The 19,083-nt window shown below is 57.4% G+C and overlaps 5 protein-coding genes across 5 annotated transcripts; 1 reads left to right on the top strand and 4 right to left on the bottom strand.

The window, feature by feature from the left end:
- Positions 1-4,157: 4,157 nt before the first annotated feature.
- Positions 4,158-6,132, bottom strand: GLOTRDRAFT_69736 (uncharacterized protein). Its single transcript, XM_007863346.1, has 5 exons — positions 5,811-6,132; positions 5,586-5,758; positions 4,683-4,836; positions 4,547-4,626; positions 4,158-4,489 (listed from the first exon to the last, which is right to left on the bottom strand). The coding sequence occupies exons 1-5, from the start codon at positions 6,026-6,028 to the stop codon at positions 4,332-4,334; spliced, it is 783 nt and encodes a 260-aa protein (XP_007861537.1). The 5' UTR covers positions 6,029-6,132; the 3' UTR covers positions 4,158-4,331.
- Positions 6,133-8,996: 2,864 nt separating this feature from the next.
- On the top strand, positions 8,997-10,019 carry GLOTRDRAFT_125070 (uncharacterized protein; the record flags this gene model as incomplete). Its single annotated transcript, XM_007863347.1, has 2 exons — positions 8,997-9,651; positions 9,709-10,019. 2 exons carry the CDS (start codon positions 8,997-8,999, stop codon positions 10,017-10,019), a joined length of 966 nt encoding a protein of 321 aa, XP_007861538.1.
- A 738-nt stretch (positions 10,020-10,757) lies between these two features.
- GLOTRDRAFT_125071 (uncharacterized protein) lies at positions 10,758-11,800 on the bottom strand (the record flags this gene model as incomplete). Its single annotated transcript, XM_007863348.1, has 4 exons — positions 10,758-11,074; positions 11,136-11,231; positions 11,308-11,551; positions 11,576-11,800. The coding sequence occupies 4 exons, from the start codon at positions 11,798-11,800 to the stop codon at positions 10,758-10,760; spliced, it is 882 nt and encodes a 293-aa protein (XP_007861539.1).
- A 1,464-nt stretch (positions 11,801-13,264) lies between these two features.
- GLOTRDRAFT_135830 (uncharacterized protein) lies at positions 13,265-15,113 on the bottom strand (the record flags this gene model as incomplete). Its single annotated transcript, XM_007863349.1, has 7 exons — positions 15,018-15,113; positions 14,842-14,956; positions 14,702-14,735; positions 14,483-14,602; positions 13,969-14,048; positions 13,637-13,757; positions 13,265-13,350 (listed from the first exon to the last, which is right to left on the bottom strand). Exons 1-7 carry the CDS (start codon positions 15,041-15,043, stop codon positions 13,265-13,267), a joined length of 582 nt encoding a protein of 193 aa, XP_007861540.1. The 5' UTR covers positions 15,044-15,113.
- A 693-nt stretch (positions 15,114-15,806) lies between these two features.
- On the bottom strand, positions 15,807-16,959 carry GLOTRDRAFT_125073 (uncharacterized protein; the record flags this gene model as incomplete). Its single annotated transcript, XM_007863350.1, has 3 exons — positions 15,807-16,215; positions 16,275-16,501; positions 16,618-16,959. The coding sequence occupies 3 exons, from the start codon at positions 16,957-16,959 to the stop codon at positions 15,807-15,809; spliced, it is 978 nt and encodes a 325-aa protein (XP_007861541.1).
- Between the last annotated feature and the right edge of the window lie 2,124 nt (positions 16,960-19,083).

Below are 19,083 nucleotides of genomic sequence, written 5' to 3' on the forward strand. Positions count from 1 at the left end.
AAACATGGCTTTGACTCGACTTGACGCGGCACATCGGCTCGGGACGATGTCCAGATGCAGTCGGCAGCACGAGTTGAATTTGCTGAGCTGTGCTCCGAGCCAGATTGTGCCTATGAAGAAGACGCACTGGCAGACCCCTCGACGGTTTGCATCTGAGCAGCGTCGGACGCATGTTGGATACTACTTATATCCCTGTCCAAGTACGGTGGATCAGTCTTGCGTAACTTTTCCTTGAAACATCGAGTACAATAATACGAACTTACGCTTCTTTGCTTGAGGATTCGTGTACTTTCGGTCCACTTTGCGCGGGCCGCCCGTGTGCAATCCAAGTTGCGAGGATTTACCGCGACGCGTCACGCTCCCACGCCACATACGTGTTCTGTCTCAGGCTACAGGTCTCCACAAGTTGAGCTGATCGGGCGTTCCTTCCATCCCGATGATACTAAGAAGCAGTTTTGAGACGCGGAAAAAAACCCCGCACTTCGTATAAATTCATTTATGGAGACTGGAGTGCCTTGCGGTCTTTTCGTATAGCACCCCAAGTGGGAAGATCGGGCATTCTTCGATCACGCCAATACTCAGAAGCACACCTCTATAGGAGGGGAACGACTGCATTAGGAGGAGACACGAATTCTTGTTACAAGACGGAAGGTCCCAAGCCCGACGAGCCCGATTTCCCTTAGATGACCTGGAGAGCGCGCCCCCGTAAGTAGCTGGCACAATCGAGCATTTCGTCCATCCCGCCCCGATACTTGGAAGCACGCAAGGGCTCCAAGTTGAAGGGGAACATCTTCATTAGGGGAGCCGCGGGGATAGACAACTTCTATCCTTGGGCAACGGCGTTCGGCCGGACGGGCCACACAACGCGCCCAGAGTCGACGGCTCTGACGTCCTCAGATAGGCTAAGTTGCCCAATAGACTTGGAGGCTGGAAGATAGAGCGAAAGCAGACGCCTCTTGTAAGCGCCCTCGACGTCAGGCTGAAGCACATTCCTCCATCCACTTTTGCTTCGACTGCCCCCTGCTGTCTCTTGACATACCACAAGTAATGTCGGTGGATCGCTCGTCCCGAACAGGATACGACGGGAGAATACGATATATACATCTAGAACGCGGACGCACGCTAAGAAAAGCTCGTCCAAACGACGTGCGGAATGGTGGGGTTAGGCTCTGAGACGTAACAGACGCCAACGCCGGGGCTCCAAGCGAACGCTACTCTGGCCTTTCCTTATAGCTCTGTACGAATCACTGTCGCAGGAAGGGTGGCTCGATCACCAGAAGGTCTACTTCGCGGTTGGACTTCCTAAGACTCCCACCACAGATATTCCTGATGGGGATATTTTATTTGTCGGGGCTCTTGAGAGCAGCAATAATTATACGACAGCATACTAACTGGTCCTCTCATAGTACAAGCATGTGTTTCTCAATATCTCATACTTGAGTACTACATATATTTCATATTGATCCGGAGCATAGGTATAGTGTGGCTTTGACGAGGAGATCTGGTATTGCTTGCGTTCTAGCTAGCTAGGTTTGAAGTTGTGTATATGAAATCGCATTCCCTCCCGAGGGTTCATATACGAACCAGTCCATTTTTCTGACTAACACTTGCATGCCTCTCTTCGTGATCGAAGAGTACTCGTAGAGCTGTCCGGTAGCGCTTCTCCTACGATTTTCTTGTGTCGTCAATATCGACTGACCACGGAACCCCATGGCTTCTTCTTACCGCCCGGGCCGAGACGCGGCGCAAATACAAGATCGCCCTCGCGGGGCAGGGGCGCACAGGAATTCTGCCCTCCGCTCTCTGCCGCAACTAATTTCAAGACTTGTGTGATTCGGAGGACTACGGCTCGTCTGCCGCGGTGTTCAGGATGCGGTGACCGTTCATATTAGACGACGCACTTCCCTGCGGGAAAGAGATTTCCGTAAACGTCTCGTTTCCAGGGCAAGAGGAACCAACCTTTATCTCTTTGATGATTTGCAAGTGCTAGTCGTCCGAAGAGACTTATATTTCAAGCCGAGGGCATTCGGAGCTGCCCACTAGCCACACGAACACCATCCCGGTCTCAAAATGCGCAACAAACGGCTGGCCAAATCTCCAGATCAAACGGCCAGTATCGTCCGGCCTGTATTGTCCATTGCCATCCCCGCACGCCAGCGCAAGCCCTGTGTTACAAGCCCATCTCCTGCAGGACCGCTCGGTACAAATCGTGGTTGGCAAACTCTGCAGTATCGAAGAGCGACCGTTTCCAGACTCGACCGTTCAGTTGCTCGAGATCGTGGTCGCCAGAGAGCCCAGCGATATCCGAGGATTCCGTAATACGAAAGCGGATTTTAAACCCACCAGAGGCGCATCCGGCTCCTTATACCAGTACAAGAGTCCGTGCGCGCCCTCAGAGAACAGAAAGTGATCTGGCTGCGGCAGTCATGTTTGAAAGTAGTAACACAATAGGTGTCGATGAGACGATGACCTGCCGTGAGCAGCGACTTCGACAGTGCTCTTCCCGCCAAGAGAGATGAAAGCCTTGGGCGAGAGGCTGTCAACCTTCAGCGTCCTCAAAATGACTCTGAGATCGGGTGAGCTACGGGCCCTGTCGACTGTATATGCGCGCCAACGTCCCAACCGAATTACGCATATGGCTGGGTTGAACGTGGTGCATCATCTTGGGGTGACGCGACCACCCCCCGAAGTCGATGGCGACAATGAAGAGCGTTCGGAGCCATATAATACCAATGAAAGAACTGCCAGGGCGGCCTGCTTCATTTGCTCCTGAGCAGGGTGGAACACATGCCGGAGACTGCGGTTGTAAACCTGTGGACGGTCAGCTCTGATTCATCGTGACTTGTACGTCAAATACAATGGCCGAAATACGACATACTTTCATACACTGTCCGAGACGATTCTTAGTCAAATGCCACTGATCACTGGCACCACAATGGCTGCAAACCTTCTGCGCTGACACTCATGAAACGCGGACAAACGCGGACAAATGCTGACGGAAAATTGTGAATGAAAATGCGTCGTGGTTGCGTAGCCATCTCTGCCAACTATGGCAACACGTAGGCTTGGAGGATCTTCAACGTCGCCTCGGAGAGCCAATCTAGCTGAACTACTTGGCTCTGAGTTACGGCGACGAGCGTTAGGACTGTGAATCAAGCGTAGGGCGCAGCGATTCTCACGCCTCAGCATGTCCACTTCAGTCTTCTACGACTCACTTTCTCCCCACATGTCCATCTTTTCGATGAGTCTAGTCTGCTTCCTTCAGCACATCTGCCACAGGTAGCCCGTGGTAGGTTACAAACTTAACAATGGCATGTGCTGCCGTCTACAAGACCCATCGTCTTACTGCCACACTCGCGTGGCAGCCACGCCGGCCACTGTATCTTCCTCCGCTCCGCTCCGCGTTATCTTTGACGCGGGACGCCGTGCGGAACAACTCTGCCTCTGCCTCCCGCTCTGGCCGACGGTAAGTACGTCGCGCTCGCCGCCCCGGGACATCCTATGTCGTCTCGGAACAAGCGGGATACGTTGTGCTGCCGAGCGCTGTTAGACGGCCCTAGCGCGGCGTTATATAACCCAGCGCCCCGTCGTATCTCCCCCATGTACGCCTGCTTGCCCCGTAATGCATTTTCTTTCTCTTTTCCTTGTCTTTCGCCCCCTGCTGCCTGCCGTGAGACCGACTGAGTCCAGTGCGACGTCTGGGTGATCGAGCTATGGCTTCAAGGTCAAGGTCTGAATGTCGCCATCGACACAATACCCGCATCCTGCTGCTTTCGCTGACTTGGCCAACAATGCCCGACTATTTCTGACCCCCAGTAGTCGTTCCTTCTCTTCGCAGACTTCCCGGTGTCCGCGCGACGCCCCATTTACTGGTATGCATGCTTATCCCTTCCGCTCTTCTCTCACCCGACACAATTATATCTCCTTCGCAGGCCATCGCGATTCAGCAAGACTATCTCTCACGTTCTCCGTCCCTTTTACGAGCCGCTCGGCGGGTCATTTCTACCGGTCCCGTCGCTTCACGGGTATCACACCCCTCGAGAAGCGCACGACTTCCACCGGTCCCGTTCACGCCTCGCGATGCGTTTCCCCGTTGGCTCCTCGTCCATCAGGCGTTGAGTCGTCGCGCAACCACGAAGGCCCGGACTCGAAGAACACACAGCAAGATCATCGAATGATGCATTATACGAGGAACTACGGAACGACATCAGACAACAATCGCCACCCCCGCTCGTAAGTACCATATAGTCGTACAATAATTACTCTCGCTCAGGGTATCGATATCAAGATCGGCAGCATCCACCCTGCACCCAACATCCTCCCAACCGCATTCAGTCAAGACGCTTGGGGACCTCGCCGAGCGGGAGCATAAAGTAGGCATCGCGCCGCGTGAGCATCTCCGCGAGCGCCATGTAGTACGCGACGAACGCCGTGATCGCGCCCATCACGCCACCCGCCTTTTGCGTCGATAACGACGCCGTGAAGTTGGCTGGAGAAAGGAGAATCGTAAGCACAATGAAGACGAGGTACGTCTCAAGGCACTCACCAGCTGCCAGAAGGATGAACGTAATCGTCAGACACGATAATAGGATGATCATCGCCCAGCTCTTGCGCAGAGCGCCGAGTCTAGTTGAAGAATTGGTCAGTTCCCCGCTCGTACGGATCGGATTTTGTCGACTTACAGCATCAGGAACGTGAACATGAACCAGGCGATCAGGTAGATGCCGATGGCATTGTCCAGTTCCGTCTTGTCATCGCCGTACGCTGACGCGATACCTGTCGCGGGCAGTAGGATCGCCGCATACGACAACCAGAACGCGCCATAGGAGGAGAATGCTGGAGAACAAGGCGTGGTTAGCTCATGGTTGCTATGGCAGAGAAGGGAGATAGACGGAATAAAAGGCGAGCAGACAAGAAGAAGGTGCGCCCCCATCAGCTCCCAGCGGGGGGCTGACAACGAAGGTAGGGCCGTAGGCTGAGGGTAGACGCGCGGGAGGTCAGGAGAGGCGCGAACGTCGATGGACTCAGCGCCGAGCAACGTCCTCCGTGGACATGCAAATGGCCCCTAAGTTTCGAGCCGAGTCAGAGGCCAACGGGCCAACCCGTGGTCCATTCTACAGCGCAGTAGCCGCAGACCCCCCGTACGCACGAAGCGGACGGCTATGTCAGGTACGCCCTGTCAACCCACAGATGGCCGTCGGCCGCTGACTCCCCACCTCAAGCACCGTTCCGGACAGCCCGAAAACAAAACAAAGTGCGGAAAATGAAATGAAACCCAAATATAGCCCGGTCCGAAGCCGGCTGGATGAAAGTGCCTTCAGGCTAAACCCGTTCCCGGGAGAACAGCTAGACCGTTTCGGACCCGCAGGCAATCCACCAATCGTGACGAGGTCATCACGCGGGGGCATTAGGTGAGATGCGGGGAAAGGAGAGCGCCGAGCCATTCGCGATGGGGTGGGGCAAAGGGCACGATGACGAAGATCACGTCAAGAATAGCAAGGGGGACGAATGGGGGCGAGATGAATCGCAGAACGAATTGTGACGGGTCGAATGGTAGGAACGATAGGAGAGGAACGCGTACTGACCTGTTGCGCCGAACGTGTTGCCGGCCGCAAACTCCCACATGCCTGCGAGGAGTTGGGCGAGGCCACCGCCGAAGATGGCCATGCCGACGACGACATTAGGGGTGTTGATCCCCCGAGTCTGGATGTTGATGAGGGAGAGGATGAACGTGGTCGACGCGAAGGAGAACAGGCCCCTGCATCCACTGTCAACGGCGCGCGCCTCGCCGACGAGGGCAAAGCACTCACAATGGACCCGGGTTAGCGATGGGCCGGTTCGGGTTGCCGTTGAAGTCGGAGGGCGTGATGTTGATGGTCGCGGGGATGCCGCCCTGGGCTTGGCTGGGGGCGCCGGGGATGCCCTGGATGCCGTTGATGATGGGCGGGGGCGCGGTCTTCGCGTCCTCGAAGGCGACCTGGCGGGGGCCGTCGCCCTTCTCGAGGTCGTGGTGGTGCGTCGTCGACATGCTTTTGCGGACGGACTCTGTGATGGAGGGCGTATACGAGGCCGTGGTGGGCAGCGACGGGTCCCTCGGCAGGGAGGCAGGTAAAGATGAAGCGGGGACGGGACAAGGAGAAAATCCGCGGCAGGGGCGTCTTATAAAACGCGGGGAAGGGCGACTGATTCAGATCTGGCACCAATCAGGTGTCCTCGCGAAATCCTATTCCATTGGCCGATCCGTTGATTGGCGAGTTTAGCCTCTTTTGGCAAAAAGACTGGGCGGGGGACAGGAGATTTCCATTTCCGACGCCCCCGTGACCCCTGCCGTCGTCAGGTGATTGGGACAGGAGTCTAATCCAGCGTCGCACCCCTTCCTCCTCGCTTTCGCGACTGTTGTTGGGGATGATCGAGATGCGTTCGAGAACCCGTATTTTGCGGGGCAGGGCGTACTAAACGCTGATGCGGAAGCCATGATGAAGCTGATTTCGTTTATCCTGCTTGGCTCTCTCCAGTTCGACGCTAGGGATTCTGCAACGGCCTTCCGTCTCTTGTCTTGACCTCAGAGTGATATTCAGTGGGTTTCTCTTACGCCGCCTGACTCCTGAGCTGGATTCACGCCCAGTCCTCCTCGACCACGGACAGACGGAAAGGGGTCTCTTCCCGCCTCTCCCGTCGCCTTGGTACAGCAATCCGTGACATTGCTGTCAGGCTGAATATTCACGTTTGCAGCTGTAAGTTCTTCCAGGCCCCGGGCGATCTCACATGACGGATCTGAGGCTGGCTCAAGGTTCAAGTCCCCACACCCCAGGCCGTACCCGAGGCCAGCTGAACCGCCTCCGACAAGCAGGTTCCCCGCGCTGCGAACGGACGCCAACTGCTTCGTGATAGTCGGCGAACGTCGACAAACCATCCGTCCTTCACCTCCCCACGTACTTGTCGCATGTACGATGTACCCGGGCAAGTCATCGTGGCCGCTCAACTCCGACTCGAACTTCGAGGGAAGTAACTCAGACTGGCTGCTGGCCATGGAGGGTGATGCATTGATGTCCGGGCTTTGACATGCTCGTTTGACGCCAGCGCTGCGCTGACGTTGTGCGTGCATAGCAATCACCCGACGTCACCTCTTGGGGGACGGTCATCGTGCTTGTCACACTTGCGGCTGCTATCGCGGCTTTCAGACAGGCGGCGGCCGCATGGCGTGCCGAGGGTTTATCAGGTATGTTCCAATCTTGAGACCCGACAGTATAGTCCAGAACGTCAAGTAAGAAGGCAGTTGACGACTCTGCGCAGGTGCGTCGCGGACTTCGTCTAGAACGATGCTGAGGCTCTCGGGGACTATTTTGGTCGCCGATCCTCTCAATCAGCACATTCCCAAGCTACGCCCCGACAAATAACGTATCCCCATCAGGTATATCTACGTTGAGAGCTCAGAGTCCTAGGAAGCCCTGATATCCAACCGCGAAGTCGATCTCCAGGCGCTCAAGCCACCCTTCCTGCATCCACTCATACTGAGCCTGAAGGGCAGGCCTTGCTTGGAGCTCCCTGGTACGCCTCAGAGCCTAACTCCACCATTCCGCACGTCATTTCAACGAGCTTTTCTTAGCGTGCGTCCGTGTTCTAAATGTATACGTCGTATCCTGTTCGGACGAGCGATCCGCCGACATTACTTGTGGTATGTCATGAGACAGCAGGGCGCAGTCGAAGCAAAAGTGCATTGAGGAATGTGCTTCAGCCTGATTTCGAGGGCGCTTCCAAGTCGCGTCTGCTTTCGCTCTATCTTCCAGCCTCCAAGTCTATTGGGCGACTTAGCCTATCTGAGGACGTCAGAGCCGTCGACTCTGGGCGCGTTGTGTGGCCCGTCCGGCCGAACGCCGTTGCCCGTTCCGAGAAGAAGGATAGAAGACGTCTATCCTCGCGGCCTCGGGAGGGATCCGCGCCTCGTCCTAATCAAGATGTTCCCCTTCGACTTGGAGCCACTCGCATGCTTCCAGGTATCGGGCGCGATGGTCGAAGCGAAGTCGGGCTCGTCGGGCTCGGCACCTTCAACAAGGATCCGCGTATTGCCCAAATGCAGCTGTTCCCCTGCCACCGCGGATGTGCATATGAGTATCGATGTGGTCGCAGAATGCCCGATCTTCCCAGAGAAGGCCGCTCAGAACTCCAGTCTCCACATACGAATTTATACCAAGGGGGGCGACTCAGTACTCAGCAATCTTCGCCTGTGGCATGCAAGTGGAACGGATATCCTGGAGCCGAGCGTCCGCCCGAGCAGTTTATAGTCACTGTCTTCACAATAGCTTCCATATGATCACAACTGCTGTTACTTAGGTTTATCAATGGTCTCAGCTGTCTGGTTGGTTGTTGGATTGACGTGCTTTGAAGTAACAAGACGTGTCAGTGCAAGTGGCATCGGCTCGGGACGCGACTAGGACACTCGAAGCCGGGTAGGCGACACTGGCAGCAATTATATCAGCTGGCACGTTGCCATTACCAGTATATCGTGAATAAGGGGACACTGGCACTTGTCCATAAACGAAGGGAACATGCTGGTACTGGATGGAACCGTGTATATTACTCCTGTAGACAGAACACGTATGTGGCGTGGGAGCGTTACGCGTCGCGGTAAATCCGCGCAACCTGCACTACTTCAACTTGAATTGCACACGGGCGGCCCGCGCAAGTACCAGTGGACTGAAAGTGCACGGATCCTCAAGCAAAAAGCGTAAGTTCGTATCGTTGTACTCGGTGTTTCAAGGACAAGTCACGCAAGACTGATCCACCATACTTGGACAGGGATATAAGTGGTATCCAACATGCGTCCGACGCTGCTCAGATGCAAACCGTCGAGGGGTCTGCCAGTGCGTCTTCTTCATAGGCACCATCTGGCTCGGAGCACAGCTCAGCAACTTCAACTCGTGCTGCCGACTGCATCTGGACATCGTCCCGAGCCGACGTGCCGCGTCAAGTCGAGTCAAAGCCATGTTTCTACTACCATGCAGACACGCGCGTATGCAAGGGGAAGAAAACTTGTTTCAGGGATCACTTTGCGGACACTGGATGCCACCCGCCTCTTACCTGAAGATTTCGTCTCACTGAGTGGGAAGAGTATCGTTCATATGCGGGCCCTGGACGCTCCGCCGTCTGTGCCGGTGCACCAGCTCCATTACTACAACTCTCGGCGCGAACGCAGTCATGTCCCGTTCCCCGAGGGCACACAGGGATTCCTGTACTGGCACACTGAGCCGAATGCGCCCCCGTTCCTCTCCGAAATCCGCTTTCGCGTCACAGCGTCCTCGGACCCGGCCGCGTTCTCTGACGGGTACGACCTCCAGCGACCCAACGGCAGGCTCTGGAGAAGGATGCTCTTCGACATTGCAAACTACGTCAATCATGCGCCCTTCCGCTTAGTCCTCCTGCGCGATGGGCTCGTCACGCAGGATTTGCTCGACAATGTACTGGCGAGCGCAGATAATAACGGAAACCTCAGGCCCGACGACACTAGCCACTTGATCTGGAGGCTCGGCCAGCCTTTCCCGGCAAGAGTCGAGACGGGGCTGACGCGCGTGTGGATCTTGGGCAGCTCCGAGTATCATCTCTTTACAGTTCGAAACCTATTTGGACGGTTGGTACGGCGTGAACGGCATAAAGGTTAGCCTGCCCCGTCCGGGGCGTGGCAGATCTACTACTGATAACCCTTCCCCACAGGCAGATGCCTCCTCCAATTCGAGCGCTCACCGCTTCCTGGGCACCAAGGCAAAAGAGTCGTTGTTATGAGAATTGCAAAGATCCTCGAGCTGACCAGAGCTGAAGGTGCGACACTGGGCGATGACAGATCCTTGCCTAGGGAAGGTGATCTGGCATATGTGCCCAGTCCCGGCGGCCCCAGCGAGGTAGTACCATGGATTCCGTGGTCGGTTGACATCGACGACAGCAGGAATCCGAAGAAGGAGACCTTCCGCGAAGCCTTCAGAGTACTCTTTGATAACGAAGCCAAATATCCAGATCCCACCCCGTAATATTCAGTTGGCAATCCGCAGAGCTGCAGCCAGCATAATCAATCGTAGGGCAGAAGACACAGATACCGACGATGACGGTGACCCTGTGGACCCTGACGCATTGGGTCAGTGCTACGTACGGCACTGCACTACTCTTTCTCTACCGCCTTGTCAGCCCCACGTGGGCCTGCCACCGATACTTTGTTTATTCACACAGACCCTCAACTTCCCGTCCCTCAATATTGGGATGACAGTCACGCGCTTGGCCTTTCCAGCTAGTATTTTGCAGCATGCCTGCAGTATAAGACCATAATATAGTTCCCTTTTATAGCTCAGCTAGCTGGCACTGAGTCACTCTGTGTCTGCACGGGGTGTTGGGCTTGTGTCCCACCAATACCACGATCCTGCTTGTCATGGGAGTTGTCGAAGAGCTGTCCTCGTATCAAGACCTGCGAGCGGCGCGTTCGTATTTCTCTCGATTGTGATCGCCCTTCGTAATGGAGTAAACGAGTAAATGAGCAACCGAATTCCACGCTGCATCTCCGGTCGCTCCCAGAAACTTGGCAGCATGACTTGGCCGCGCAATATTAGGGCTGCCTCGAGAATACCGGAGTCATCTGAAGGAAGAAACAAACACGCGTGACAAACTGGTAGTCGCAGAACATGGTTGACTGAGCATGAGGCAGATTACGCACAGCGGCGAGTCTCGCCTGCCCAGCGAAGGATGAACCGCAAAAGAATGGTGCACGTACCGCCCAGTCAATCTCTTCCAGGAGCGTTCGCCTCTCCAGGTGTTCCCTCGTCCTCAAAGAGCACTCGCAAGCAGGAGGCCTGTCCGCTCGATCTCTTCTCGCTGTCGACGTCCACCCACCACGGAACCCACGGCTCTGTCCTGCTACCCGGGCCGCGCCGTGGCACGCACACAAGGTCGCCCTCCCGGGGGTAAGGAGCCATAGGATTCGGTATTCTGTTCTCTGCCTCGGCGATCTCGACAATCTTCGCGATCCGGAGGACCACGGTTCGCTTGCCGCGGTGCTCGGCGAGCTCTGACCGCTCGAACTGCAGAAAGCATTTGCCTGCGTGTAATAAGACGAGGTACGGTCGGCTGGTCTGCCAAGGCCGGCACGAGAAACTCACCTCTGTATAAGGGCCTGTGGTCGTTCTGAAACAGCGTGTGGAATCGCAGCACTTGAGCGCGGGAGCGCCCGAGGAGCCACGCGCCGTCTCGTAATTCTCAAAGGACACCGAGAACGGCGGGCCGAGTTTCCAGATCAGATTTCTAGTATCCTCGGGCCTGTGCGTTGCGGACGGAGGCGGCCTTGTCCAGCAGATCGTGCGTCACCAGTCCCTTGCGAGAGCAGCGCTGTCCGGAAGGTGTCGTGCACTGAGAATCGGGCCACGCTGAAGAGCGTTGTTCCCCAGACGTGGCCGTTCGGTTTGCGTAGGTCGGAGCCGGCAGCGAAAGAAAGCAGGGTCGGAGGAGGCCGCGGACGCTCGCTGCGAGGCGGGGGTGCGCCTGGTTCCGCATGCCAGTACAGGAGCCCATGCGTGCCCTGAGGGAAAGGGACCTAGTTTACTGCGCCTTCGGCGCCGCAGTAGGACAGCGCGTGCTGGTGCAGAAGACGCGACGGTTGATCGCTCGAAGCTCTCGTCCTGATGTAGGTCTTGCCGCTGATGGAGATGAAGTCTGCCGGCGTCAATTTGGTGGGATCCAGTGCCCGGATGGTTAGTCCTGCCTTGGGGTGTGTGTGCTGCGCGGTCGTCGTTGGTGCGCCGGGCTGTGCCAGTTCTGGCGCCGTCATGTTCCGTCTCCACGCTGATTGAACGCGCGGGTTGAAAAAGGACCCCTGATTATCAGTATCGAGGCTTTGTGGAAACGCGGACAAAAGTTGGCCATCTGAGACCCCTCAGGCCTGATTTTTCGCGGACAAAGCGACCGATTTTGGGAGCCCAGCGGCCAACCCTTATTTTTCCCGCGGACATCACCTGCCCATTTTGGGCAGGATTTCTCGGCATACGCCGAGCGCGGGAAGATTTGAGCGTTACCCACGTCACAATTCCCAAATATGGAAGGCAAATCGAGCTGGCACCTGATTTTTCGCGGACAAAAGGGCGTAAAATCGGGAAATTTGGCGCGGACAAAGACGCTGAATTTTGGGCATCTAAAATAAAGCCTCGATACTGATTATCAGGGGTCCTGTTGAAAACTGAACAGGCATGATAGAGGCGATAGCCTGGTTCTGGTGTGCCGGTCCCAGAGCGGGCCTGCCTGCCAGTGAGTTGACCCTCCGAGTCGAAGAAATAGCATCGCACTCATGCTACCCACGTCGTTGCTAGGTGATTTACTGTGAAGCCTAATGCTAAGCCCGACGAAGCAACTAGGACATACTTATATACGTAGACCTCACCATGCGTTCAGGCAGTATGACCCGGAAGTACTGGGAGTGTCGGTTCCTGTCGTGAGCAAGTGAAGCCGAATCTCTCTTCAAACGGTCGCGGAACGGTGGCCAGTCCAAACGCTCTGAGTACCACTCGGCAAAGTCGCAGCTGACGGTCGGTCCAACTCGAACTCGCACTCGGAGGATTCGCGGCGATAATGTTGTTCTCACGCCTCCGGACGCGTCTGAACCTCCGCCCGCGTTGTGACCCCAGACCAAGTCCGTCCACGCCGCGTTTTCCTGTACATGTAGCCCGCGCGAACGGAGCCGGCATGGCCCGTCGAAACACGACTCTGGAAAGCGACCGGAGGGGCCCGCCGCGCGGACAGGTGCGGACCTTGGGATCGGACGCTTCCTCCAATCCATTCATCCATTTCAGCCCTGTGCGCTCGCGGAAGGGGGTGCCGGCTCGTGCGCGCGGCAGGGAATGATTTCGACGGGGAGGAGGAGGAGGGCAGCCCCGCGCTCAGAGGTAGGCGGGTCGGTGGAGTAGAAGTATCTAGGGTTAGTAGCTTCGGCGGGACGGGGTGCGAGAAAGCGCGGTGCGCGAACAAGACAACGAAAGCTGTCAGTCGTATCACGGGACGGACGAGAGAGAGGAGGGAGATGTGGCCCGCTTCCCGCGGTTGTATGCGATCGCAGAATAGACAGACTGACTTGGACTATGTACGCCAGATAGTGTGCTCTTCCAAGAAGCCGTCCCTCGATTAGCAGCTATACGCTCTGTCTAGATGTTCCCGCGTCTATGGGGTATACACACTCCCCTCCCCTCCCCCTCCCCTCCCTCCTTCCATCCAATCCGTTTTACGCCAATCCCGGTGCGGTGCCTCACTCGACCCTGGCGTGCCCCGCCCCCGCCCCCGCCCCCTCCTCGCGCGCCTTCGTCTGCGCGTTCACCGCGCTCAGGTACGTGTCTGCGATGAACGGCGTCAGCGTCAGCACACCACACCGGACCTCTACAGTTCCGCTCCGCATAATATCGATCGACGACGACAGTTGGAGGTGGGGTGCAAGAAAATGCAAGCGAAGAAAGAAGTCGCATATGGAAAACAGAAATCGCATACGAAAAACAGAAACCGCATACAAAAGAACGAAAGAACGAAAGAACGAAAGAACGAAAGAACGAAAGAACGAAAGAACGAAAGAACGAAAGAACGAAAGAACGAAAGAGCACATAAAAGCCACACCGCGACGACTCACTCCAGAACAGCGACACGACGCTCACGAACACGAAGCGCATGTGCGCGGGCACCACCGCGAAGTTGAGCGCCTGCGCCGGCACGAAGACGCACCAGTTGCGCAGGAGCGTGGGGACGTAGGCCTGTGCGGGGGGGGGGTCAGCGTGTGTGCGTGCTGTTGGAGGGGGGAGGGGGATGGGAGGGAGAAGGGGATGGGAGAGAGGGTGGGATGGGGGTGAGGGAGGGATGGGGGTGAGGGAGGGATGGGGGTGAGAAAGAGGGAGAGGGTGGGAGGGGGTGAGAAAGAGGGAGAGGGTGGCAGGGGGAGAGGGGGAGAAGGAAGGAAGAACTCACGTCGCCCAGCCTCTCTCCGACTTCGTACAGCGGCTTCCCCTCCAACAAAGTCATCGACGTGAAGAAGTATGCCACGACCGCTAGAGGAGGCGGTGTCAGTGGGAGCGTGGCTGAGTGAACGGACGAAAGGAATGGGGAAGAGCAGGGATGGGGAAGAGCAGGGATGGGGAAGAGCAGGGTGGGACACGCGCCCAAAGAGGTGGGGAACGACTTGGGAGGGAGAGGGAGAGGGCAGCGATGGGAACGGGCAGGCGGCAACGGAGCGCGCGGGGGCACTGGATAGCCAGACCGTGCGCTGACACCGCCCTCCAACGCTACAACCAAACCGCAAAACCGACCCTCCAGCCCTCCAACCCTCCAGCCCTCCAACCAGCAAGCCCACTAACCCTCCAACCGTCCAACCCACAAACCGTCCAACCCAAACCCACAAACCGTCCAACCCAAACCCAAACCCAAACCCAACAAACCCAACCCCCAAATCCAATCCAAACCCAACCCAAACCACGACACTCACCCGGACTCGCGATCGCCTGGTCGAGCCACACCTTGTACACGATCCCACGCGTGGGGGACGCGAACTGCAGCCGGTTGAGCAGCGTGAACCATTTGGTGATGACCGGGCCGAAGAGGGCGCCTGGGGGCGGGGGGGGGGTGGTTAGTGATCAGGGATGACGGGATACGCGGGGCGGAGGGGGAGGCGAGGAGGGAAGGGCGCGCGGGGGCACGGACGTACCGCCGTAAAAGCTCAGCCGCGCCGTGCGCACGAACTACGAGCAGCCAGCGGTTGCGTTAGCGCCGGGCGGAACGAGCAAGGGACGCAGGAAGAGACGCAGGAGAAAAGGGCAGGACAAGGCAAAGCAAAGAGAAACGCACGTCGTGCCGCCGTCCCCGCCGCTCGATCGCCTGCTGCGCGAGCACGTCGCCCGCGCCAAAGAGCAGCGCGGCGGTTGCGCACTGCGCGGCCATCGGGCGGCGGATGAGGAGCGCGCTGTATCGTTGCATTTTGTTGAGTAGTGAAGGGGGAAAGGGGGAGGGCGAGAGGACGCAACTTGTACGCTTTGAGCAGGGACGCCATCTTTCCTGTTTGTCTTCTTTTCCTTTTCTCGCTTTGTATTCGGATGCGGGGAGAGAGAAGAGGGGAGGCGCCAGCAAATGAAAAGCGGGGCGGGGGCGGGGAAATAACTTTAATAAGCTGGCGATTTGTTCGGGCCGGGCGCTTCGTGCAGTGATCCCGTCGGTCGTGAAATCGATACTGGTGTCTTTCCTACGTCGCCGTCCTCTCATCGTCGTGTCCATGCAGAGTCTATCGTCCAAGCTGCAGCCCTAACGCAGCCCCGCCCGAGTCCTCCTCGGTCGCCCGAATGTTTTCTGCAACCCGGGCATCGATGGACCCGCGCGATCCGCGCCGCAATGCAGGTGTACCTTTCTACGCTCCAGCATCTCAACTGCCAGTGACCACCCCAGCCAGCGACTCGCGCCCTATGCCCCTCGGGACAGGCACACGCGATCCAGAGGCCCGCACGCGTCTCAAGGAACTGTCAGCGCCATAGCCGTGATGGGACGGGCACGCCTGCGGATTTCCGTGGGGTTCGCCACACCGATACTCTTTGCAGCTATTTCCGGAGGCCAGGGCGGCGTGGTCCCCGTGCCTCACTCACTCACTCACTCGCAATGCAGACAGGCGACGAGTCCGCGGGGGACACCACCCCGAACTTGTCCGCATGGCAGAAAAAGTGTCAAGCACGAGCGACAGCGAACCGATCTAATCTACACAGTGATTTCTACAAAATACAGCACTTGCACACGCTCAACACCAGCGCGCCTCGGCCCCGGCCCGTCTACGCCCTGCTCCCCAGCACGCTCGCCGAGCGCAAGTGCGACACGCTCACGTGCACCTCCGCCGCCTCGACGACGCTGCGCTGCGCGTTCTCCAGCGTGGCCCGCGCGCGCACGCCGAAGACGCGCGTCTCGGCGCGGCGGAAGAGGCGCATGGGCACGGGCACCCACGCGACGAGCGTCCACCCCTGCCCCCCGCTCACGCGCCAGTGCTCCGTCACGCGCACGCTCCCCGCGCACCCCGCCTCGACCGCCCGCGGCGCGTTCGACACGGCGTACAGCGCCTCCCCCTTCGCGCCGCGGCACGCGCACTCGACGTCGAGCACGGCGACCGGCGGCAGGCCGGGGCCGGGGCTGCACGCCGTCAGCGTGTCCGTCAGGCGGAGGCACACCGGCCAGGCGAACGCGTCCCTTGGCGCCAACACGTCTCGCTATCAGTCTCCCTGGCACCGTGGTCGGGGGCTACGCACCCGTCGGTCAGATCCCATACCTCGAGGTGCCGCGCCGGCACGCCGATGGAGAGCGCGTAGCGCGCCGAGGGCGCGGGCACCGTGGTTGGGGCGGGCGGCTCGAGGAAACGCCGGGGCTGCGCGCCGAAGATCCCGTCGATGTCGAGGTCGGTGTCGAGCGAGTCGGACGACGGGTCCGAGTCGTGCGCGGGCGGCTTGGAGACTGCGCCTGTGGCACGCGCGGGGACCTGTGGCATGGGTAGGTAAGTACCGGAGATACGGTTGCGAGGGAAGTGTGAGGTGTGAGGGGGGGAGCGAGGAAAAGAGGAGGATGGTGGAGTACCTGGGTTGGACTGCTGCTGACCCGCTCCAGATGCTGTGCCGCCTCCGTCAAGGACGCGAACGATTGCGTGCGGCTCAGAGACCGCCCCTGCGAGGGAACCACATACTGCGTCTGGGGCTGCTCCGCCATCTGGACGCGCTCGGCCAACGTCGGCGGACGCCCACACACCATCACAGCGTCCCCGTCGACGTCCTCGACGACAATCTCGGGCGCCTCCGCTGTTTTCTCATACTGTGGCTCCTTCTGCTTGAGTTTGACGGGCGCGGCGTGCTTGCCTGCCCGGCGCGAACTCTCGGGTGCGGCCTTGGGCATGTTTCCGGGGCAGTGTTTGCTGGCCAGGGCGACGACGAGCTGGAGGTTCATATGTTAGGAGAGAAGAGGTTGTGGCTCGCGCAGGATGTTATGCCACACTCGTGCCACAGGAGGCGTGCGCGCTATTTACTATATCTGGCGGGCATCGATTGCGGTTCGCGACGCGGGCTGATCAACGCGCCAGCGTGATGTTCTGACAATGTACACATGTTATTTGGCCTGACGCGGGTGAAGTGGATCTGATCACAGGAAAGTTTACGGTCTTAATCGAATTACATCAGTCGCCATCCCCGTCCATTGTTCTCACTTTCCGGCGAGTGATCCATCTTCAGCCGCGTGCGGCCAAACACTCAGAACGCGTGCATTGTCAGAACACGTCGCGGACCCCACCGGATATAGTAACCGGCGCGCACGCGTCCTGTGGCGTAACATGCTCGGAACAGTACAGTCGGTGCGAGAAGAGGCGCGCCCGGTTCGACGTGCCAGTGCGTGCCCTTTGGGACGGGTTTGGTCCTGGCGAAATCTCAACGCCACAAGGATTTGGGCAGTGGATTACTTGAAACTTGCGTCGCGCGTTTTCCCACTTGGGGAGATGAAGTCTCTCGGTGTCAGCTTCTTTGGATCCAGGGTCCTGCCCGCGTAGTGTTGCTCCTGCAGTGAGGTGACTTTGCAGACTGTCTCACTTCACTTCAAGTTTGACGTACTTCACCCACTGCACAGTCGTCATGAATTGCCTTTGAAGACTGCATTGAAGTCTGATCATGGCCACGTGCTGACCATTAATGGCAGCGCGCGCCACCAGATGTGCTCGCCCTGCGTCCAAGTGGTGTCCGAGTTGCAGAGTTGCATCTACTCCGCGTCATACCCTGTGCAGAGATAACAGTAGAATGGCTGTGGCAGATAACCTCCATGATATGCTGGCAGTTTGCACTGGGCTCAAGAAATTCATCAGGAGTCCATATGACAAGGTGTCGACTTGACTTTTGGTATTGTACATCCTGGCAGATGGTATGGGCATTATTAGTGTATTTTAGAGTACAATGTATATGCAGATATCCCCGAGTTTGTCCTATGAGGATAAGTCAGTGCCTTCACCACACGTATGTGGGAATATTATGGGATATTCCGTGGCTGATCTGCCCACTTCAATGAAGACATTGAAGCACCTTCAACTTCACTTCACTCGGGTTGAAGTGTCAAAAACTCCACTGTGCAACACTGCAACTTCACTGCAGGAGCAACACTAGCCCCGCGTGCTGCACCGGCACCATGACCTCGACCCATACTGCGAGTGGCAATATCGTTATTTCCTGTCTCCACGCGCAGGCTGACAGGTGACACTCCATCACCGAAATGATCGCTCGATCCCAGTGACGATGCAGCGGACGCTCGGACAGTCTGCATCTACTACTAAGCAGCTTGGCATGCATGTTATCCGTGTCCCTATCAAGGAATGCATCGTCAAGTCTGATGACATACACTCCACGCAAGCATGGAGGACGATACGACCAGAGTGCTTAGGACATCTGCGGACCTTACCTCCACGGCGAAAGGGGATGATAAATGACAACTTCGCCAATGTGGCCAGACAAGGTACTTTCAACGAACCCCAGAGCAGCGAGGACACGAGTATTTGGATCTGCTGAGAAAGCTGTCGGGGACGTTCAAGCTTTCGAGTACATCATTGAGGGGGGGGTTCTGTGAAAACTTGACAATATCACCTCTCTGCTCGAGCATTTGCTGTTATTCCATCCAGGCATCATAGTGTACCTTCCTAAGTACCCCTACAAAAATAGTTGTCTTAGTTCACTATGTACAGAGTAATAGAGAGAGATGCCGCAGACAGACAGCACTTGCGGGGAGTACACGGGCAGGTAACACTATCCGCATGCATCTGTCACACCCTTGAGCCCTTGGAGTTTTGTCAAATCTACCATAAGCACTTCACTAGCTTGCAGCCATTATCAGGTAGGCACAGGATGTTCAGCTATATTCAAAAAACTTCCTCTAGCTAAGCTGATATATGCCGGGGCTGTGTTGGCTGGTAGATCTATGCATTGCCACCATCAGACCTCTTACAGGGGGCACTTTGGATGGTGTTCAGCCTCCCATTCAACAAGGGGCAAAATTGAGCAAGTTCTGACTTCACAACTCGTCTGTAAGGTATAGGAAGCA

This window comes from Gloeophyllum trabeum (genome assembly GCF_000344685.1).
Source record: "Gloeophyllum trabeum ATCC 11539 unplaced genomic scaffold GLOTRscaffold_00001, whole genome shotgun sequence".
In the NCBI taxonomy this organism is placed as follows: Eukaryota; Fungi; Basidiomycota; class Agaricomycetes; order Gloeophyllales; family Gloeophyllaceae; genus Gloeophyllum; species Gloeophyllum trabeum.

Excerpts from the sequence above, each read along its gene's own strand:
- GLOTRDRAFT_69736 (XM_007863346.1), bottom strand. The coding sequence starts at position 6,028 with ATGTCGACGACGCACCACCACGACCTCGAGAAGGGCGACGGCCCCCGC. Across the intron at positions 4,627-4,682 it reads ATGTTCACGTTCCTGATGCT|ACTCGGCGCTCTGCGCAAGA; the intron begins GTAAGTCGACAA and ends TTCTTCAACTAG. Across the intron at positions 4,490-4,546 it reads GTTCATCCTTCTGGCAGCTG|CCAACTTCACGGCGTCGTTA; the intron begins GTGAGTGCCTTG and ends TCCTTTCTCCAG.